We start from the raw sequence: 18,798 nt of genomic DNA on the forward strand, positions 1-18,798 counted from the left end.
GGGGATCCAGATAGACCGCACAAGCAGAGAGGGTGAAACAGCCTCCTCGCTTGCATGCAGCCCCTCTGCCAAGAGCACAAACAACCTGCGTGGGGTGCAGTTCCTGAATGCCATTTCTGGGTCAAAGGACTATAATCCGCCTGCGTCCCGCTCGTGTTTACAGACTCCATCATTGCAACCTCCAGAAAAAGCCGGCGTGTGCCATTTACTTGAACAAACAGATCGGGGCCGTGTTTTGAATATGTGGCCCTGGCTACAGGGCTTTCGAGGCAGTCCCTGTTGGCTGGCATTCATGTTCTATGGAGTGTTTCCCCATGAATCCTGAGCTGCCCTGTGGACACTATTATATTCATAAGTGTCGTGATTACGGGGTTGCCCGTACAAAGAAATGAGGAAGAAAAGAACAATCCGGCTGAGAAGTGCATTGCTTTGAGTCTCGTCATTTGTAACGTGAGGAGGTCGAGATTAAAGAAAGCCCTTCTGCAGCAAGGCGTATTTTCAGTTGCAACAATACTTCATGTCTTTTCTTGTCAAAGGAGGTTTCTGAAGTAGCAGAAACTTGGAAATTTCTCCCAGCACCTCCTGCCTGTATATACAGTCTGACCTGCTCAGAGTTACCTTTGACTGCTGGGGTGTGTTGCACGAACACACCCGAGAACAATAACAGCCACCTGTCCCTGCCTCCTTTGCTGGCTGGGCAGTGAGCAGATCTCATTTTCTGCTCCCTAGAAAGCCCGGGTGGGAAACCAAAAGCAGAATCTGCTCATACATACAAATGCCCCCGGGCACATTTTTTTCCGTGATCAGGACAGGAAATTATGCTTCTTTGCTCCAGCCCTTTCACATAACAAGCATGCACACAGCCCAGCATGCCAGCACACACGTACACAAGGACACGGACCCACGCACACCACGCCTGTGCAAAATGAGGCCAGCCGACACCTGTCCCCACCGCGCCCATGCTGCTCCTCCCTGCTCTCTCTCGTACTAGTGGCCGCAGATGACAGAACAAGTTGCAACTGTGTTAGAAACTTTCTGTAGCAAAACACAAAGCCTGGACAAAGCCTGGACTGGGATGAGCTAGCTGGGGAGCTCCCCGCTTGGAGCAGGGGGTTGGACTAGATGTGACCTCCTGAGCCCCCTTCCCACCCTCATTTTCTATGCTTTTATAGACATTAGGGCTGGAAGATCATCAAATGCTCTGTACCGTGTGTGTTAGAGCCAGGAAGTGGGGGAAAGGAGAGAGAAAATCCGGGCTCCAACCTACCCACCCCATGCCCTCTCCTCCAGACACCTATTCGGGGTGCACCATGCCTTCCGGCTCCATCCTCCCTGCCTCTCTCTCTCTGTGCCTCTCTCTTTCTGAGCTGTCACAAAACCTTGCCGGGCTAAGTCACGATTGGTCCCTACGAGATAAGGCCACTACCTTCCACCCTCTGGTTGGATTAGCTCTCAGCCCCCGGCTCCAGAGGCGGGCTTGCAATGAGCTGAATGGGGAGGGAGGTGAGAAGGGAGAAACCGATGGGGAGAGAGAGAGGAAGAAGGAGAGCAGCTGCCAGGAAGAGGTACACGCGGTGCGTGGGCAGGCGGTGGGTACCAGCCCCGGGTGTGCCCGAGGGAGGGAGGCAGCGCAGGATGCTGGGCTGGGAGGATGCTGCGAGCCGCCTGCACCTGCTGCCTGTGTGCTGCTGTGGCTGGGGAGGGGAAGGGAGGGAAGGGAAGGGAAGGGAAGGGAAGGGAAGGGAAGGGAGGGCTGGTCTCCCTCCTCCTCCCTGCAGGGAGCTGCGAGAGCCCAGCCCGGCAGAGGTTTCTCTCGGGCATCCAGCTCCTGGCAGATGACTGCCTGGATGCACTTTGCAGAGGAGGTGGCAAACCTGGGGGTGGCAGGGGAGCTGCTGCAGGTGCCTCTTCTCATGCTCGCTGCTTCTGCTGGTGCTGCCCAGCCCCAGGACCCACCGCTTCGGACCCCAGGTACATTTGGATCCTTTGGAAAGGGAAGGATTAAAAAAAAATCCAGCAAAATGAGGCCTGGGAAGATCTGCCTCCCCTTCCCGGAAAGCGTGGTTTTCACTGGGCGCCCACCCGTACTGCTGGGCTGCAAGTGAGGCTTAGGAAGCACCAGGGCGAGTCACTTGGAAAGCCCCCGTCCTTGCACAGTGCAGACGACTGCCCTGCCCCTTCTGCGCCGACCCCCTGTAAATCAGGCCCCGTCATCCTGAGAGGTGGCACTTGGCGCAGGGTATGAATCATTGTGCCAAATGATTAAAATCCCCCTCGCCCCCCCGAAGGGAAATATCCCAGCAGAGTAAGGCAGCTTTTGTCCTCCTGTAACATGTGCCCCTGTAAGTTGCTCTCCATAGAAAGGGATGGCATGCTTGCATGACACGGCCGCACGAGCCGTCAGAACAATTGTCCTCTTCGGGTTTGCACAAAAGGCGCTCTGTTGTTTTGAACAATATTGCTAGCAGTGTTGGAGCAGGTTTTGAAATGGTTGTCTTTCCTCAGAAGCCACGTGCCCCGGCTCCCCCCAACCATTTTCATTGCCTTACCCAAATCGAGCTGTGGGTAAAGTGGGTTTTTTCAGTCTGGAGAAGAGAAGACTGGGGAGGGCTTGAATAGCAGCCTTCAACTCCCCGCAAAGAAGGGGGTTGCAGAGGCTGGAGCTGGGCTGCTCTCAGTGGGGGCAGATGACAGAGCAAGGAGCAATGGGCTCCAGCTGCAGCAAGGGAAGTTGAGGTTGGCTATTAGGAAAAACTTTTTCACTTGGAGGGTGGTAAAGCACAGGAACAGGAGACCCAGGGAGGTGGTGGACTCTCCCATCTTCAGAGGTTTTTAAGATCTGGCTAGACAAAACCTTGGCTGGGATGATCTAATTGGGGGTGGTCCTGCTTTGAGCAGGTGTTGGCCTTGATGACATCTTGGGGCCCCTTCCAACCCTTATTTTCTGTGATTTTCTGGTAAGGGACAGAAGGAAGGGGGCAGGAGACAAAAAGTAGGAGATGGCACTGGACATGAAGAAAATATTCCACATTTGAGGCAAACAGTGACAGGGAACAATGAACACTAGCATGTATTCTTATGCAGTTTTTCTTTTGTTGTTGTACTTGGTCCATCAGCGAATGGGGTCGTTTTATAATGTGCAGATGTTGGCTTACATACTTGCAGGCTGGACTCTGTGGCCTGAGAGGTTTTTTTTACTCTCCTGCTGTTCAGCTCCTCACCATTCACTCTTCCTTTAGGAGCAGAAGTGATGCCAGCTTCTCTCTTTGGGTCAGGTATCCAGGTTGTAGCCATATTGGTCTAGAGGCAAAAGGAGCTCGCGGCAGAGGTGATATCTTTTATTAGACCAACTAGATTTTTGCAAAAAAACTCTTTAATTGCAAGCTTTCAAGCACCAGCACCCTTTTCCAGGCACAGGAGGAAAGATTGTGCAAGTTCTCCTAGGTCAAAATGAAAGTTCATATTTCATAATTCAAAGTTCATTTCGACCTAGGACAACTTGTACAGTCTTTTCTCCTATGCCTGAAGAAGGGCGTTTGTGTGCTGGAAAGCTTGCAATTAAAGAACATTTTTTATTTGCAAAACTCTAGTTGGTCTAATAAAAGATATCACTCTCTGGGGGCATGGATAGGAGGGTATAAAAGTCCACTGCCTCACCTCTCCTTTGTGACCCCCTGTAAACACATAAAGGGGAAGGAAGGATGTAGCTTTGAGCTGCTGGGTGGAGCAGTGGACCAAGTGCTCCCTGCAGCATCCTTCTTGCTGCTTGTACAGCTACAGCATCAGAAGTCAATGATGTTTAAATGGGGTCTGAGCCCTTCTGGAGTGTGACTACCACAAAGAGCCATGCCGCTTGGGGTAAAGGTTGGCCAGCTCCATGCAGGCACCCTACTGCAGGCTGGTCTCCTTTTCTCCCCTTTGCATCATCAGAGACCATTGCAAATGGTGACCACGACTCCTGCATTTCCCACTCAACCCAGACCTCCTTCCTGTAAGTGCACGATGGAGCAGGGGGGGTTATTGTTCGGACCAGTAAAAACAAAAACAACAAAAAGCCTTTGATAAGGTTGACAAAATAAATTGACATTTTCTGCCATTTGAAAGGGTTTTAAATACTTTTTAAGCCCCACCCCCATTTTCTAAATAACACATCATTAAAATGTATATTCCTATTTATTATTTTGCTGAAAACAGAAGATATTTTTTTTTATCAAGACTGAAAAAGAAAATCTAGGAGGGCCTAGCCCTTGCCCTCTCTGTAGCAAGCCCGGCTCCATGTTAGCTTGTAAAATCACCCTGTCTGTTGCTGTTTCAAAATAAGATCATTATTCATCAAAATTACTATTCTAATAATATCCTGCTTTGCATTCCTGTGCCGTGAAAGGTTTTACAGGCATCAATGACATCAGGCTCACCATATTTCCAGTTAAGTCAGTTTGCATTGCAATTCTTGCCACTCTACAGGCTGCTTGGTTTCCTGCAGGTTGTGTGACAAAATGGGGCTACCCCAGGAAAACGCCCGCCTCTTTTTTCCTCTCCTATTTCCTGATTTTATAAAGTGCAGACAGTAGCATGCAGAATCACTCCAGTGGAAAGAAAGACTAGTGTGCCTTCTATATATAGAGCATGTCTATCTAGTAATAAGCAGAAAAGGAAACGGAAATACATTTTTATATGGGGTTCTTGGTAGTGTACTGTGACCTTTAAATGCATGCAAAAAAGCCTCTGAGTCCCACTGGTAGTTCAGAAATGATCTCTGTCTCCTCACTTGCACTGACCTGTGCAGAGCAAGGCACCTAGCGGGGTCTGAAAAGGATGCAGGTGATGATGGGGAGGCTGCAAAAATGACTGTCCTGGGGCAGTACAGAGCAGACAGGTGGTCAGCTGGCATAAATGAGGACGCTCTGTTGTCCCTGGAGCCTCAGTCATTGATGTCAGTTGAGGATGTAGCCTGCCAGGCTGGCAGGGAGTGAATGAAATCTGGTGTGTGCAAGTACCAGACAGAAGTAGCTAATAGTGCGTTCAGTGTCGCCCATTGCCTGCTAAGCCTCGAGGCTATTCTAACCTGCTTACAGGCTCCACTTAGGAGTTGTCGTTAACAGAGATGGCCGAATCTAAGACCATGAGGCACCAAATAGCTGGAATTTGAATTCCTGATGCACCTTGAGGTCTCTTAAGGTGCGTTATCTTATTATGTGCGTGTGTACAGCTCCTAGCACAGCAAGCCGCTAAGTACCACTGCAGTGCAAGAAGTGGCGAATGAACAGTGCTGCTTGCCCCAGTTTTGCCAGCCCAGCAGGAAGAACTGAGCACTTGCCTTGGTTTATTGTTCTTGTTTTAAAGTAACTCAAATCCCACGTTCGGCAGCTCTGACCTCTCTCATGACACCCCCTCCATTCCCTGGGAGAGTGACCCCACAGTGGGCGTGCTGTATTTAGAAAACAAAGTAGGCCCAAGAAGGTCCTACCGAGGCCCAGCCATCCAAGGGTGGGGTATCTTGGATGGAGGCTGCTGCTCCCTGCGTATCCTGTGCCACCGTGACCTTTATGGTATTTAGGATCACCCCCATCCAGTGCTATCACTTAAAATTGCGAGGGGTCACAAACAAAACGTGCGTGCTTATCATTACAAAGTCTTCACAAAGGGACATTTCTGGGTGTCAAGTTTTGCTTCTGATTTTGATGTCAACGGTAGTAAGACCAGGCCATTGCTGTGGGTTTGTTAAAAGTACTTCTTTGTTTAACCACTGTGTGACTTGGTCGAATGTGAGCTGCTCATAACTTAGGTGTTGGCGCTACTTTCTTTCCCTTGCAAGGATAAGTGGTAAGGAAGAAAAGCAAGCAAGGGAAAAAAAAGGACTGCAGTGCTTTTCTAAGGACGTTTTTCCAAATTGGGTTTAGAAGCAAGTGGGCCGTAGTGGTACATGTTTGTTTTTTCAGAGGAGATACACAACCGTTTGGAAGGATCAGGCTGAAGAAATTCCAAGAATAAGGTTTTTTCTGTGTTTTCAGAGAGAGAGTTTCACATCTGTGAAACACGACTCTTTGGACACGCTGTACCACTGAGATACAGCATTTTGTTTTGCTGGCTGGGAGTGGGGGATAGAAAAAATAAATGCAAACTGCTAGAGGGTGATAAATGAGCAAAGCTCTCGGTTAAAAAACACACAAAGTTCCTCTAAAGTCCTGGAAATGATCAGCTCTGTTTTGCGCTTATTTTCTGTTCCTCCATACAGCCTTTTAAGAAAGCCACCCATGCTTCTCTAATTTAGCATGCTTCAATTAAAATGTAAGGGCAGACAAAATTCTTCGGGTGAATCTGATCTCTTTTATTATAATCTGATAAAAGAGATCAGATTCACCCAAAGAACTTGGTCTGCCTATGTCCTTAGACCAACATGGCTACGACCTACACCCCTCAGTTAAAATGTAAAGCATTCCTGATATTTGAAAATGACTTTTTGGGGTGGCTACATAGGGACTGTGATCTCACTCCACACTCTTGGTGCCAGCTAGAGCAGCTGCAAGACGGCTCTAAATTTTATCAGCCAAAATGGTCTCTGCTGGTCCATGGGGGTAAAAGTACAGGCCACGCCGCAGTGCATACACCAGCCGTCTAGCGAGGGCAGCTTTCTGACTCCCAAAAACCGCTCTGATCTCAAGATCACCAGCACTGAGTGAGAGTAACTTTTGCACACTGGCCTTGCCTGGATCAAAGCCTGATCCATTTGGCCAGCCATCTTAAAATCTGGTCGAAACTCTTGCAATAATTTCAAGGTGGTGATTTCCAAGCCTGTCTAAATATTATTTGAATTAAAATGATCGAGAATAAAGCATCCAAGCCCTGCAAGCGGTTTTGAATACCTCGCCCATAGTTTTTTATTAAACTTTTTTTTGAATGGCAATGAGTCTCATGCAGCATCGCGTGGTGCCTGATTCTTACTCCCGGGGAACAGCGCATTTCCTTACCATGAGAAGTCCCCTTCAGATCTAATTAGGCTTCTTGTGTGAAGAAATGTTACTCAAGGCTGAGGAAGGGTGAGCAAATTGGACCCAGAGTGTGTTATGGAGAATGAGAGAGGACCACATTCGACCCTCTGTTCTACTCATCTGGGCTCATAATTGAGACCAGACATTGGTCCATTATATCCAGCTCCCAAAATCTGCTGTCTAAGGGGCTGGCAAGATGCAGCCTGGCAGCCTACAGGGGAAACAGAGACCCTTCCCAAATCCAAATGGCAAATCCCACTATTGTTTTTTGGGGAAGACAAGAATCCTTTCAAGGCAGACTTTGGATTTCCAAGTAAACCTACCCTCCCACAGCTGCTGTGCAACGGTGGCATTTCCCACGTATGGGAAAACAGAGCTCATGAGCTACAGGTTTTCTCACTGCCATGCCTAGGAAGCGAACCACTCTGAATTTCAGCAGATGTTTTGTTTGACAAGGGGAACAGTATCCATGCGATTCTTCCTTTATCGTAGAAAGAAATGTCATTTGGCAGCAATTTGCTGCCTAGCAGTAGGAACAAATTGCTGGCCTGAGCCAGGGGCTTTGTGACTTGAAAAAGGATCCATCCCTGAGCAGGAGGGAGGGTTACCAGTAGAGCGGCTTTGTCTGATTTCTCCTAGTGTTCTTGCCCCTGAAATACCAGGGTTTTAATTGTGGGTCTCGGTTCGTCCCAGCTCGCTGCTCGAGGCGAGTTCTCATTTCTCAGAGACGTTTAATCACAAAGGGCCATGCTGCTCTGTAGCTTTTCCACCGACCCCCTCGCTGAAATCCGTGGAGTTCAAAATCCACGGGTTGGTTTATATATGTTTAGGCATATGCATTTGTCCATTAAGAAGGAGCAGGTGGCATGGGGCAAAGTAGATGTACAGGGGAATGAAGGGGATGAAACCAAGACATTGATGCTTAGGTGGAATCCAGTGAATACATGGAGACCACCCTTTCAGTCAAGGGGATTGACTCCAGCCACACTACAAGCCTACAGCAAAAGACACTCACAGGGGCCAGCCATTGAAAAGTGCCGAAGGCTTCGAGGAAAGCCAAAAAACCCAGGGCCTTGCAATATCCATGGATCTCGGCATGCTTGCCAGCCCTTGCTCTACTTAAAATGACTGTATTGTTGTTAGTACTAATGTACCCTGCCCAGCACCTCCTATAGCTGCCTTATAAAAATCTCCAGAGTCCTGCAGCATGGAGTCTCTTGGGTGCACAACACAGCTATGACTGCAACTTGGGAAGTGCTGGTTTTGACTGGGTGTGACTCCGGGGCAAGAAGAAACCCCAGTTTACTGACAGGGACTGTTACTTCCTCACCTCTTGCAGAAAGTAAGAATTATACAAAACCTAAAGGGTTTCCCCCCTCCTCTCACATCTAACATTGCATTTATTTTAAGGAGATGAATTGGCATTTCTTTGAGCTTGCCTTTGGAGCGCAGCCAAAGAGAGCACAATATCAGAGAAAGCAGTTCTCTTTCTTCAAACTCCCTTTTGAATAGAAACCATTGAGCTTACGATAGTTTTAGGGAACTGATTTAAGCAGAACAGGGCTATTTCAGTTGAAGACTGTCATGCTTCCTGAAACTTGCTGCACTGCAACCTGCATGGCAGTGATTCTCAACGGGGTGCTGCATCATGCCGGGGTGCCTTGAGGTCCTTTCAGGGGTCCATGCAATATCAACTCCGGCAGATGCACAAACATGATTCACAGGAAAAACAAAGACATTTCAGCTAGGAATCCGTCGACTTAGAAATATTCTGACTTGTTGTGGCCTCTCTAAGTTCTTTGCAACAGAAGAATTGGTCTATTATGTGTCCAGAGTCAAAAGAACAAGTGAAAATGAAGAGCTAAAGGTTGCAAGCCACTGTTTTATGGTCTGTAAGGTCAGAGCCTGCCAGGGCTGTTTAGATGTATGCTAGAGGTCACCGTACCCTGCTACAAAATCAGACGTAACTGGCCTTTCAGCCTGGCAGCAGCTGGAGGAAGATCATTTTTGTTGTGTCCCTTTAAGTCTGTGGAAAAACTCTCATCACTCTCCTATATGACTGGATGGCAACTGAAGTTCCTCTGATTGCTTTTAAATAGGTACGGTGCAGCCCAAGCCTCCCTGCAGAGCCTTGCTAATTTGAAAGGATTACTCCTAAGAAGGAATGAAGCTAGTTTAATGTCTTTGGTTCCTTTGATACCATTTCCCCCCTCCCCCCCGGTCTTTGCTACCAGTACAAACAAGAGCATTGCTTAGTGCAGACTCTCACGGCAGCTTTGTGGGATGCGCTCATTGGGAATTCGAATTAGGCCAAGACCTAGAAATGAGGCTCTTGTTTAACTCTGCACAGGTCAGTCGCATGTGCTAAATATATGGGAGTGCACTTCTCAAGCTAGTAAGTGGCCAAGAGCAGGAGTTTGGCAGTGCTTTGCAAAGTGGCTTATTGGGAGCTCATGTAGGTGTCTGCGGGCTGTGACGTTTCCTGTGTTTAATACCCAAGAGCAGAGGCAGACAACCTTTTCCAGGCGCAGGCTGGAACGACCCGCCCAGCATCAGGGGCTGGGAGGCAGGCACAAGGAGGTGGTGTACTCTGGGGGATAGCTGAGGATGCTATTAGTAGGTGCTCTGGAAAATTAAAGAAGGCTTGTATAGAAAAGGCTGTTCTCTCCATTGGGAATCTTTTATTTCTTTGTCATCTCCAGTAGATTGCTTTCCTCCAAAGATAACTTCCATCCCATGCATGCACATCTCCCCTGAGTCCACCTCCTTACACATACCCTTCATGTTCAATCCCGTGTCCCAGCTGTGAAAGGCCTAGATCCCCCTGGCTATGACTTTGTGACGAGAGAGGATACAGTGCTCCACTTTGCATGCACCTTCTCCTCCTGCTGCGGCAGAAACTGTGCATTTGAAGGATGGCTTCACGTGGCCTCAGTCTCTGGTGCTGATGGAGAATTGGTGAGTCTATCTCCCCACTGCCAGAGAGATTATTTCCAGCTATTTGCTTTAGTGAGGTATTTCTAATTTGAGACATATATTTCTAACAGTGCTCAGTGAACCTGGTAAAGGAATTTGGGGTCCACTGAAGAAATTAGGAGTAAGGACATGTTTTCATTTTACTTGCTTTATGCTTTTGTCTTCCAAGTGGTTGGCAGTGGGGGAAAAAAAGAGTGGTCACTGCCAATGCACAAATAGCTCTAGCGTCTGCTGTCACAGAGCCAAGCGCACAGAGATTCCCAGTGGATTCTGCAGCTGGATCATTGCCTGGTGTCATAAACGTATTGCTCGTCCAAGGGGGGCAGGAAGGACTAGAACCACGGAGACGTCTCATTTAACCCTGCTTCTTTCACCCCCACAGAGCAAAAGATGCCTGGGGAAATAATTTTAAGACTATCACTACTCCAGGGATGAATTTTGCCCTTTAGAGTTTTCAAGGATTTATAATGAATGTACATAGTATTGATGTGCCGTGTCCCATAGCCAGGCTTGGTAATATTGGTGCAAACTCCATCTACCCTTTCACTGGGCCCATGGATGAACTGACTCATGGAGCTTCACGATCATCATTTCCCCCTCTTTTTCCCCCCTGCGAGGTATGTCTTCATCTTTCCAGTACAAAGAGAAATACTTTCCTGTAGATGAAAGCAGATGTCAGCATGTTGTTATTTATAGTATGTACTCACAGTGTCTTTGCGTTTATGCAATACAGGATGTTGCTTTACATTGCATTTGTATTGCTCTTATTTTCATCAATGGCCAGAAAATGTACTTTAATACTCACCAGTTATTATGTGTGCTTCATTTATTTTGTCCAGTATTTTGGGCGAACCTGGTTCTTTTATTTTCTACAAAAAGTAATTCAGTCAGTGGCATAGGGGTTGTCTTACATGACTCAGACATTTGAATACATGCCTTTTGAAAATGCAGATTTGTGGATTTTAAGGCTAGAAGGGCCAGATACAATCATCTTGTCTGACGTCCTGCATAGCACGTATGAGAAAATGTTACTCAGTAGAGGAATGGGGCCTTGGTTTTGGTTTTGGCCCAGCCCTTGTTTCAGTATATGGCTTTCAGGTAGGACACTCAACCTCTCTGTGCCTTAGTTTCCTCTTCTCAGTGGGCCAGTTGCTTCCCACCTTTCATAGAGCATGCTGAGGCCTACAGATCTTCTCTCAGTAGACTCCAGCATGCCCTGGGAAAGGTAAGGAGCCCTACCTACAATGATGAGCTGTGCATTGTGCTCAAAGGCAGTAATTTATGAGGCAGCAGCTACTGACTGTTAATGGTTTATGCTGCAATTTTATTCTGAATGCTAAACTCTCCCCCAGATACAATCTGAGAATTCAGTTGCTAGCTAAACTTTTAAGAAATGCAGGTGCACAATAGTATAACCCTGCCTGACTGAGCAAATATTGCACTTGCATTGTAGTAAAATAGTAGGACTAGAGAGACAGCCAGCCGGCTCCTTGTGTGCACAACCACTGTGTGTGAGAACACAAGATAGACTTATCGTCCATGAATTTATCTAGTCCCTCTTTGAACCTGGCTGTGCTATCTGCCTCTACCACTTCCTGTGGCAATGAGTGACTGTGAGTGTGACGAAGGGTACTTGTACCTGAAAGCTTGCAAAAAAGAATTTGAGTTGATTTAATAAAAGATATCGGATTTACCCGAAGAACCTTGTCTGCCCAAGTCCTTAGACCAACACAGCCACAACCTCAACTCCTGTGAGTGTGAAAGTAATTGCTCATGCACGCCCTTTTCCATGATGTTTTCTCCGTGAGGGAGGACTGGTACTCAAGGGTGGGAGCTGGATATGATGTTCTTGAAGACTGACCTTGTTTTTGCTTAAACATCTGTAGGGCTGAGTTATGGTAGAGTGCCAGATCTGTACCTGCATTGCCATGGGGTGTTCCTAGAGGCTGGCGAGGGCACTTGTAGCTGTGCATGATCCGTGCGATTCTTTTCCCAAAATTATCCGATCTGAAGAAAAGCTGTGTAGCTTACACAAGCTTTGTCACATTGGCGAGTGTGAGCCTACAGGACTGGGGCACTGCAAGTTTACCCCGCTAAAGCCTCCCAGGGACACCAAGGATGAAAGCAGCCGTTCTTGCTGCTGATACTTAATGAGCACTGTGTTCTTCTTGGTCACCCCAAATAACCCGGATCTCTGCCTGTCTCTTCTTTATGGACATACAGTGCATCCATTCTTCAACACATTGCCTTGAAGCACTAGCTGTTTTGAAGGTATCTGTTTTTATCTGTTACAGTGTCCTGTATTAAAGAGCAAAGTGATTCAGAGCCATATTGCTCGTTGTTTTTTAGCCATCTCTTATGTAAGCAAGCACGCTCAAGTATCAAACCCAGTTTGCAGGCTCCACATGTGGATTTGTGACACTCCTGGGAAGCTCTTCCATTTATAAATCAGCGAGTGGATTACACTGTATCATATGGAGTTTATCATTTTTGACAGAAATAATATGCCGAATCCCCATAACTCAAGTAATCCAAGAAAAAACATTCAATACATGTTACTAAGATCAATTCAATATATAGAGCCAGATGAATTTGGCTGCTTCTTGAGTGATGGATGGGTGTGAAATCTAGATCTGAACTTTCCCAAAGGCGGGGATGTTTGACTTTGAATATCTGGATTGGGTACTGATGCTTTTTTCCTGCTGATTGAACTCTTGCAGGGCGCCTGCACAAAGAGACAAAACATGAGCACCACTCGGACACAAACGTGAGAGTTACTGAGACTAGTGCAATACCTAAACCCTTTCTATGAGCTGTGCATGCTCACTGAATCTTTGTTTTATATTGTATAACTTCTAGTTCATTGCCTAAGATGTCTCCCCCCAGTCAGCTCAACAGGGGTGACTGGATCAAAAGAAGTCTTGTCACTCAGTTGGCTTCTATCAGTCACGGCTTGCCAAGTTCTCCCATGACTCCTTGGCTTGTATCCACGGTGCCTGGGATTTCAAGGTGGTTTCCCATCCAAATACTAGCAACACTTAGCTGAGGCCAAGTGCATTCAGTCCGATGGCCACATTAATGAAGATCTCACATAGCAGTCAGTGTGCAAAGATGCTGGGAGAGGCTGTGGAAGTGTGGGAGGGGTGGGGGTAAATTGGCTGGAGGTAGGGGGACAGGCGCGGGTAGATGGTTTTGCTGATAAATTGATCATCAGCCACTATTTCTCCCCACAAGCTTTGTAGCTGCTTTTTCCCAGCCGACTGATTTCCTGCCTTGCTCTGCCTCTAATGCTTTAGCCTGGTAGATGAAAACTTAGCTACAGCACTTGGTGAGCGCTAGGAAGTCATGGGATCACAGAGCCGGGGGTGCCTGGGTAGAAGCAATAAACCTCCTGTGAAGCACAGCAGTTATTACGCTACTCAGCACATATTCCTTTGTGCACAATAGCTTTATAACATGTTTAACCTCTCTCCAGACAGCATAAGCTGCTTTCAGTTACAGGAAGTTACTGCTCTGGTAATACCTGATAAAAGTCTACAACCCACTGAGCAAATGGGAAAATTAACTATTATCGGACATGTTTCACCAAATAGGATTATTTGAGGTGCCAGTTATTGGGCTGCTCCGAACATTCATCTCATTGGAGTTGGCAGCTAAGTTGCCGAATGATTTTTAATCGGTCCTGTGACCTATTATGCTAAATGAAATTATAATCCAATGAGAAGCTTAGTCATTTTTACTATTGATTCCACGCCAAACGTTAGAGGGGGGAAAAAATCTTTACAAATCTTGTAATCGAATGCAAGTCAAATCTTTTTGTTGCAGAACCGTTACAGGCACAGCTCACGTCAACCCCTGCTAGAGGATGGGCAATTATGTAGTCTAAAGATAATGCAGCAGGAAGTATTCAAGGCAAGCTAGAAACCATTTGCTGAATCACTGAAAAAAACCAAGATAAATGGCAAGGGATACATTTTATGGCTCCTATGACTATCAGGAATGGTTTTTAATAACAGGGTTTCTTTTCTAAAGGCTGAATTTTGTCCTCTGAAGCAGATACACTGTTTCTGTACAGGACAGTGCTCCAGCTGAATGGTGGCTTTATTTTAGAATTACTTCTGCACGTCACAAATGAGTGTTCAATGATCATCTCTCTTGTACAATGGCTTTCGAGCTGTTTTGGGTGGTATAGTCTTTTAAATTTGATTACACTGCTGTGTACCCCTATGTTTTATAGATATAAAAGAGTAGCACTTAATGTCACTACATAAGGAACCTCTCCTGCAACCTAAGAGGTACTGGAGAGTTTTTTCCCTTCTGCTCTCCAACTCCTTCCTCTTATATAAAAATCTGGAAGTATGTGTATATCAGAGGAGAACATATACCCCCAACTGGGGACATACAGACTAGCATCCTGGTTTTCCTTCACATAGTTGCAAACTGGAGCAGTCCAAATACAACTATAAAAGGCCAAAGGATACTGAGAAAATGCAGAATGATGTTTCTCTTTCTGGAGGGGCGGGGGAAATCAAAATAGACATTTGGAAGAAAACTCCTCTTTCCAGAAAATGCTTTTACTGTATATTTTATTTTTTTAAAGAATTAGGAGGAAGTGCGCTGACTGATGAGATTCTGAGTGAGACAAGTCTGCGAGATGGTACATTTACACGGAAGCAGGATTTTTGTTATATCTTTGTGCATAAAAGAAAAGGGCAAGTCAAAGGATTTCCTTTCTTTACCGTCGTAAAATACAGCTCTGGGGGGCTGACCATGAGGTAGCAAGACGTTCACCTCTGTAATGATCCTAGTTTGCAGGCAGCTGGAATTAGCCAGTGCTCACAAGCCCTTTGACAGCCCTTTGCTTTTTTACAAAGCAAGTTGCCGGCCCTGGTCTGTATCCTGGGTGCCAAAGGTCCACATAGCGTTGCCACTGCTACTTACTGGTAACAGCCGGCAGACTCGCTGGGAGCCAGCAAAGCAAGGACACCATGTGAGTTGTCTTTCCTGAAAGAATTGGGAAGAGGAGCAGGCGTCAGCTCAAGCCACGTCTTATCAGGAATGATCCTTCTGGACCCGGCACAGGGTACGTGACTGGAGGCAGCGCACAGCTCGCGCCAGCTGACTTCTCCTGTGCAGAAGTCACTTCTCATTTACAACCGGCTAATGAGACCAGAATCAGCCCAACAGTTTAAAACCTAGAGTTTTTACTTTGCATGTACCTAGAGTGCTGGCAACACCATTCAGTCTTGCTTCCAGTACTTAGATTAAAAGAAGAGAAAATAAAATGAAGGGCCATAAGAGTGCTGGGGAAAGGAAAATCATAGCTAGCTTTCTGTTTTAACAGCTTCACCATTTTACGAGCATTTTATGAGAAAGTTACATTTCAAAGTGTGCCAGTAGTTTCACTGTTAGCACATGTTAATGGCAGCCCAGAGGTTTTAGCACTGGCAGCGTCTGAACAGCACAAATCTAACCTCCGTGGTAGGCTCACGACATGTAAAGACGGTCTCTGGTGATGATCGGTGCCAGCCGATATGTTACTTGGGGGAAGCCAATGGGGAGCACAGAAGGAGTGGGTCTGTTCTGGCCTAGAGACCTCCACTCTGCTCGTGCTCCTGGGCTAGGGGCATGGTCCTATTCAAACCCTCCATCCTGATATATGCTGGCCATGCTGACCCCTAGACAAGAGAAGCACTTAAATAACATGCGAGTTTTTAAAGCACTGAAGATAATGGAGCTGCTTGCAAGCAAGCGCTTAAGTGCTTTGTTGGACTGGTGCCCAATGATTCAGCTTAGCCTAAAGGAAGCTGTAGGCCTTGCCAGTTCAAAGGCAAAGGTTGGATTTGCAAGTGTTCGATTGCACGCTCAGGATTGGCCCCTGTCCTCTGTATGCTATTGCTTAGCACACAAGCTGTGTCCTCGTGGTTGTGTAGGTTTCCAGATCTAAAACTTGCTCGTATGCATATAGCTGGGAAGTTATTTAGAGCCAGTGCAGTCAATGTAGCCTTTAAAGGAAGCCACTATCAACACCGCCAGCAAAATGCAGCTGATACTAATTTTTTTGCAATGTGCTACTGCTTTTCCGTCAGAAACAGTCTATGTTTCAATGGGGAGATAAGTGGACTCTCCCCTGAGTCCTGCATCTCTGCCATCTGAAAGCGCAATGCAGTTTTTCACACATGAAATGTATTGCAGCCAAAAGGGGGTGTTTTTATAGGAGTCTCTTGTCCAAATTATTGGCAGCTCATCACTGATTCATAAACAGAATGAAATGCACTGACTTATGAAACAGAGAATGCTGTAAAAATACCCTGTACCAAACCATAAAAGTCTTTCCCGTCTGACATTAGTTGCATATTTAAGATCAGGGTTTAATGGGGATCTTCACAGTTTCTATAAGTTATAGATCAACCAACATATGTAACAAAAACATCTTTTTTTTTGCAGCTAGCTATAATGGTGCTACAGGACCCCAGAGCACAAAAGGATAAAACCCTCTTTGAAAGCAGGCAGTCCACATCAGTAATCAGTTTACAGTCAGCTGTCTGTGCCCTCCAGCTGGCTTTAAAATGGCATGTACAGTTATACGGAGGGTTTTTACTGAATAGTTGTAAACAGATCTGAGGACCTGCAATAAAATCAATGTGATGGTGGAAAATTTTCAGGGTTATGATAAGCTGCTATTTACCAATCTGTGTGTGTGTGTGTGTGTGTGTGAGATAGAGACCAAGGAGCCTCTGTAGCTTTCTGCATAGCTCTCATTAAAATTTTCTTTATGCAGATCATGGTTTTGCCACTTCTGTGTTGAATACCAGCCCGAGTAATTCCTCTCTATCATCCTCCAGGAATGGCTCTTATCAGCAGTACAAAGCTATTGAAATGGTATGTCCTCTTCAGCTTCAAACTTATTTCTTTTCAAAGGCTTCCTCTCCTGAGACCTGTGTGAGAGGGGCTGTCTTTATTCAAACCAGTACAAATCGTGCATCTGTTCAGATAGGTGCTGACGATCATGTTGTGATCTCTGTTTCTGATGCATCACTGTCCTTTCCTGTACCTTATCCCTCAAGGATGTAAATTCATCAAGGCAAAGGCTGTGACCGAGGTGAGGGTTTCATCTGTAAAAGTCACCTCTTGGAGCGATAGGATCCAGATTTACAATGGGCAGAATCCAGTCCAGTATCTTCCTGCCTGTTGGGGAAAGCTGCAGTGTGCTGCTGGAGCCCTACAAACAATAAGTACCAAATCCTGTCATTCTTCCTCAATTTATGCCTACCTCTTATCCAGGCAGAGCTCTTGCTCCTGTTTGAGGGAATTTTCTCCGTCACAGGACCAAGAAAAGGCTTCAGTATTGGCCAAGAGTTCAAACCACTGCACACAACTTTGGTTTGGGATTCATGTTCCAGCTCACTTTAGCGACGCATGAGCTACCATTCTCATCAGCCCTCTCCAAATTCAGTTTTGCCCTGAACTGTGAGTCTTTGTTTTTTCCGGGCTGTGCTAAAAAAAGAAAATAGGAGAGAGCCTTGCTTTCAGTCACCCAGAATGAAAATATTTCAGTGTTCTTGCTGAAACCCAAACCACAGAAAACCTAAAAGAATGTTATTTTAGATCAGCTTGAACGGTTTTGTGAAACTTGGAAAGAGTTGGTGAAGACACATAAGGTTTGGTACAGAAACAAGTCAAAATAGTGCACGGCTCGACGTATTAACCTTGTTTTGATGTTCTCTTCCCAGAATGAAGTCCTCCAAGATCTGATGTTCACCATCTACCCAGATACACCAGTCCCCCAGATTACACCCTGCCATTCATCACACTTTTAAGAGATCCACAGCAAAACACACCCACTAAACACATTGGTCCCCCAGTCGTGGAGATGCCGCATAATTTGACAGGAGAAAATGGTTTCAATTTCAATTCGAAGCTAACTTTTCCCAGCGCATCCAGTCCAGTTGAAAATGGCCTAACTTGTGATACGCCTAGCCCCAAGGAGCCCTGTACCACTCCCCTGAGCAATGGCACTTTGTACTCTGACTCAAGCAGCCCCTCGGACTCCTGCATTAAACCTCTGTGCAATGCCACGGCTGAAGCCAAAGCCCAGTATAACCCAGAAATCGAGTACGTCTCCTCCGAAGAAGAGGACCTGGCGTGTGGGTGGGGGGCTTTCGCACCTAGCTGCTTGCAGATCTTCAATACCCCAAAGGGAATCTTGTTTTTCCTCTGCGTGGCTTCTTTCTTGCAAGGCATGACCGTCAACGGCTTCATTAATACGGTCATCACATCAATAGAGCGGCGCTTTGACCTGCGCAGCTACCAGAGCGGATTGATTGCAAGCTCGTATGACATAGCAGCGTGCGTCTGTTTGATATTTGTCAGCTACTTTGGGGGGAATGGCCACAAGCCACGGTGGCTGGGGTGGGGGGTGCTGATTATGGGCATCGGCTCCCTCGTGTTTGCCCTCCCTCATTTCACCACGAGTCAGTACGAAGTGCATTTCCCCAAAGATATCGGCATCTGCTCTTCGAACCAGAGCGTGCACTGTTCAGAAACGGTCTCGAGCCTCTCCACCTACAGATTTATCTTCATGCTCGGGCAGTTCCTGCATGGGATCGGAGCAACGCCGCTCTACACTCTCGGCGTGACCTATTTAGATGACAACGTCAAGTCTAACAACTCCCCGGTGTATATTGGTAAGTGAAGGGGTCTGTGGAGGGGGATTCTTCTGTTGTGATCCATCAGGCATGTTGGCAGAAGAGAAATCAAATCCATCTGCGCTGGCACTGGGGAATTCCAGCAGGCATAATCCAAATAATTTGTTCCAAATATCAGAAGAGAT

The 18,798-nt window shown here is 46.6% G+C and overlaps 1 protein-coding gene across 4 annotated transcripts in view; it reads left to right on the forward strand.

Annotated features, from left to right (window-relative positions):
- Nucleotides 1-1,488: 1,488 nt before the first annotated feature.
- Nucleotides 1,489-18,798, forward strand: part of SLCO4A1 (solute carrier organic anion transporter family member 4A1) — a 35,726-nt gene continuing 18,416 nt past the window's right edge. The window contains exons 1-3 of one of the 4 annotated variants that reach the window (XM_090020371.1): nt 1,489-1,565; nt 16,747-16,847; nt 17,699-18,652. In XM_090020371.1, coding sequence (XP_089876497.1) covers nt 17,839-18,652 — 814 coding nt within the window. In that variant the 5' untranslated portion in view covers nt 1,489-1,565; nt 16,747-16,847; nt 17,699-17,838. Of the gene's footprint in view, nt 1,590-14,656; nt 15,049-16,746; nt 16,848-17,698; nt 18,653-18,798 lie in introns of those variants that run through there. The other 3 variants (XM_090020372.1, XM_090020373.1, XM_090020374.1) reach the window with 3 other exon arrangements.

Source organism: Crocodylus siamensis, chromosome 10 (assembly GCF_052110815.1).
Source record: "Crocodylus siamensis isolate JL-2025a chromosome 10, ASM5211081v1, whole genome shotgun sequence".
NCBI lineage: Eukaryota > Metazoa > Chordata > Crocodylia > Crocodylidae > Crocodylus > Crocodylus siamensis.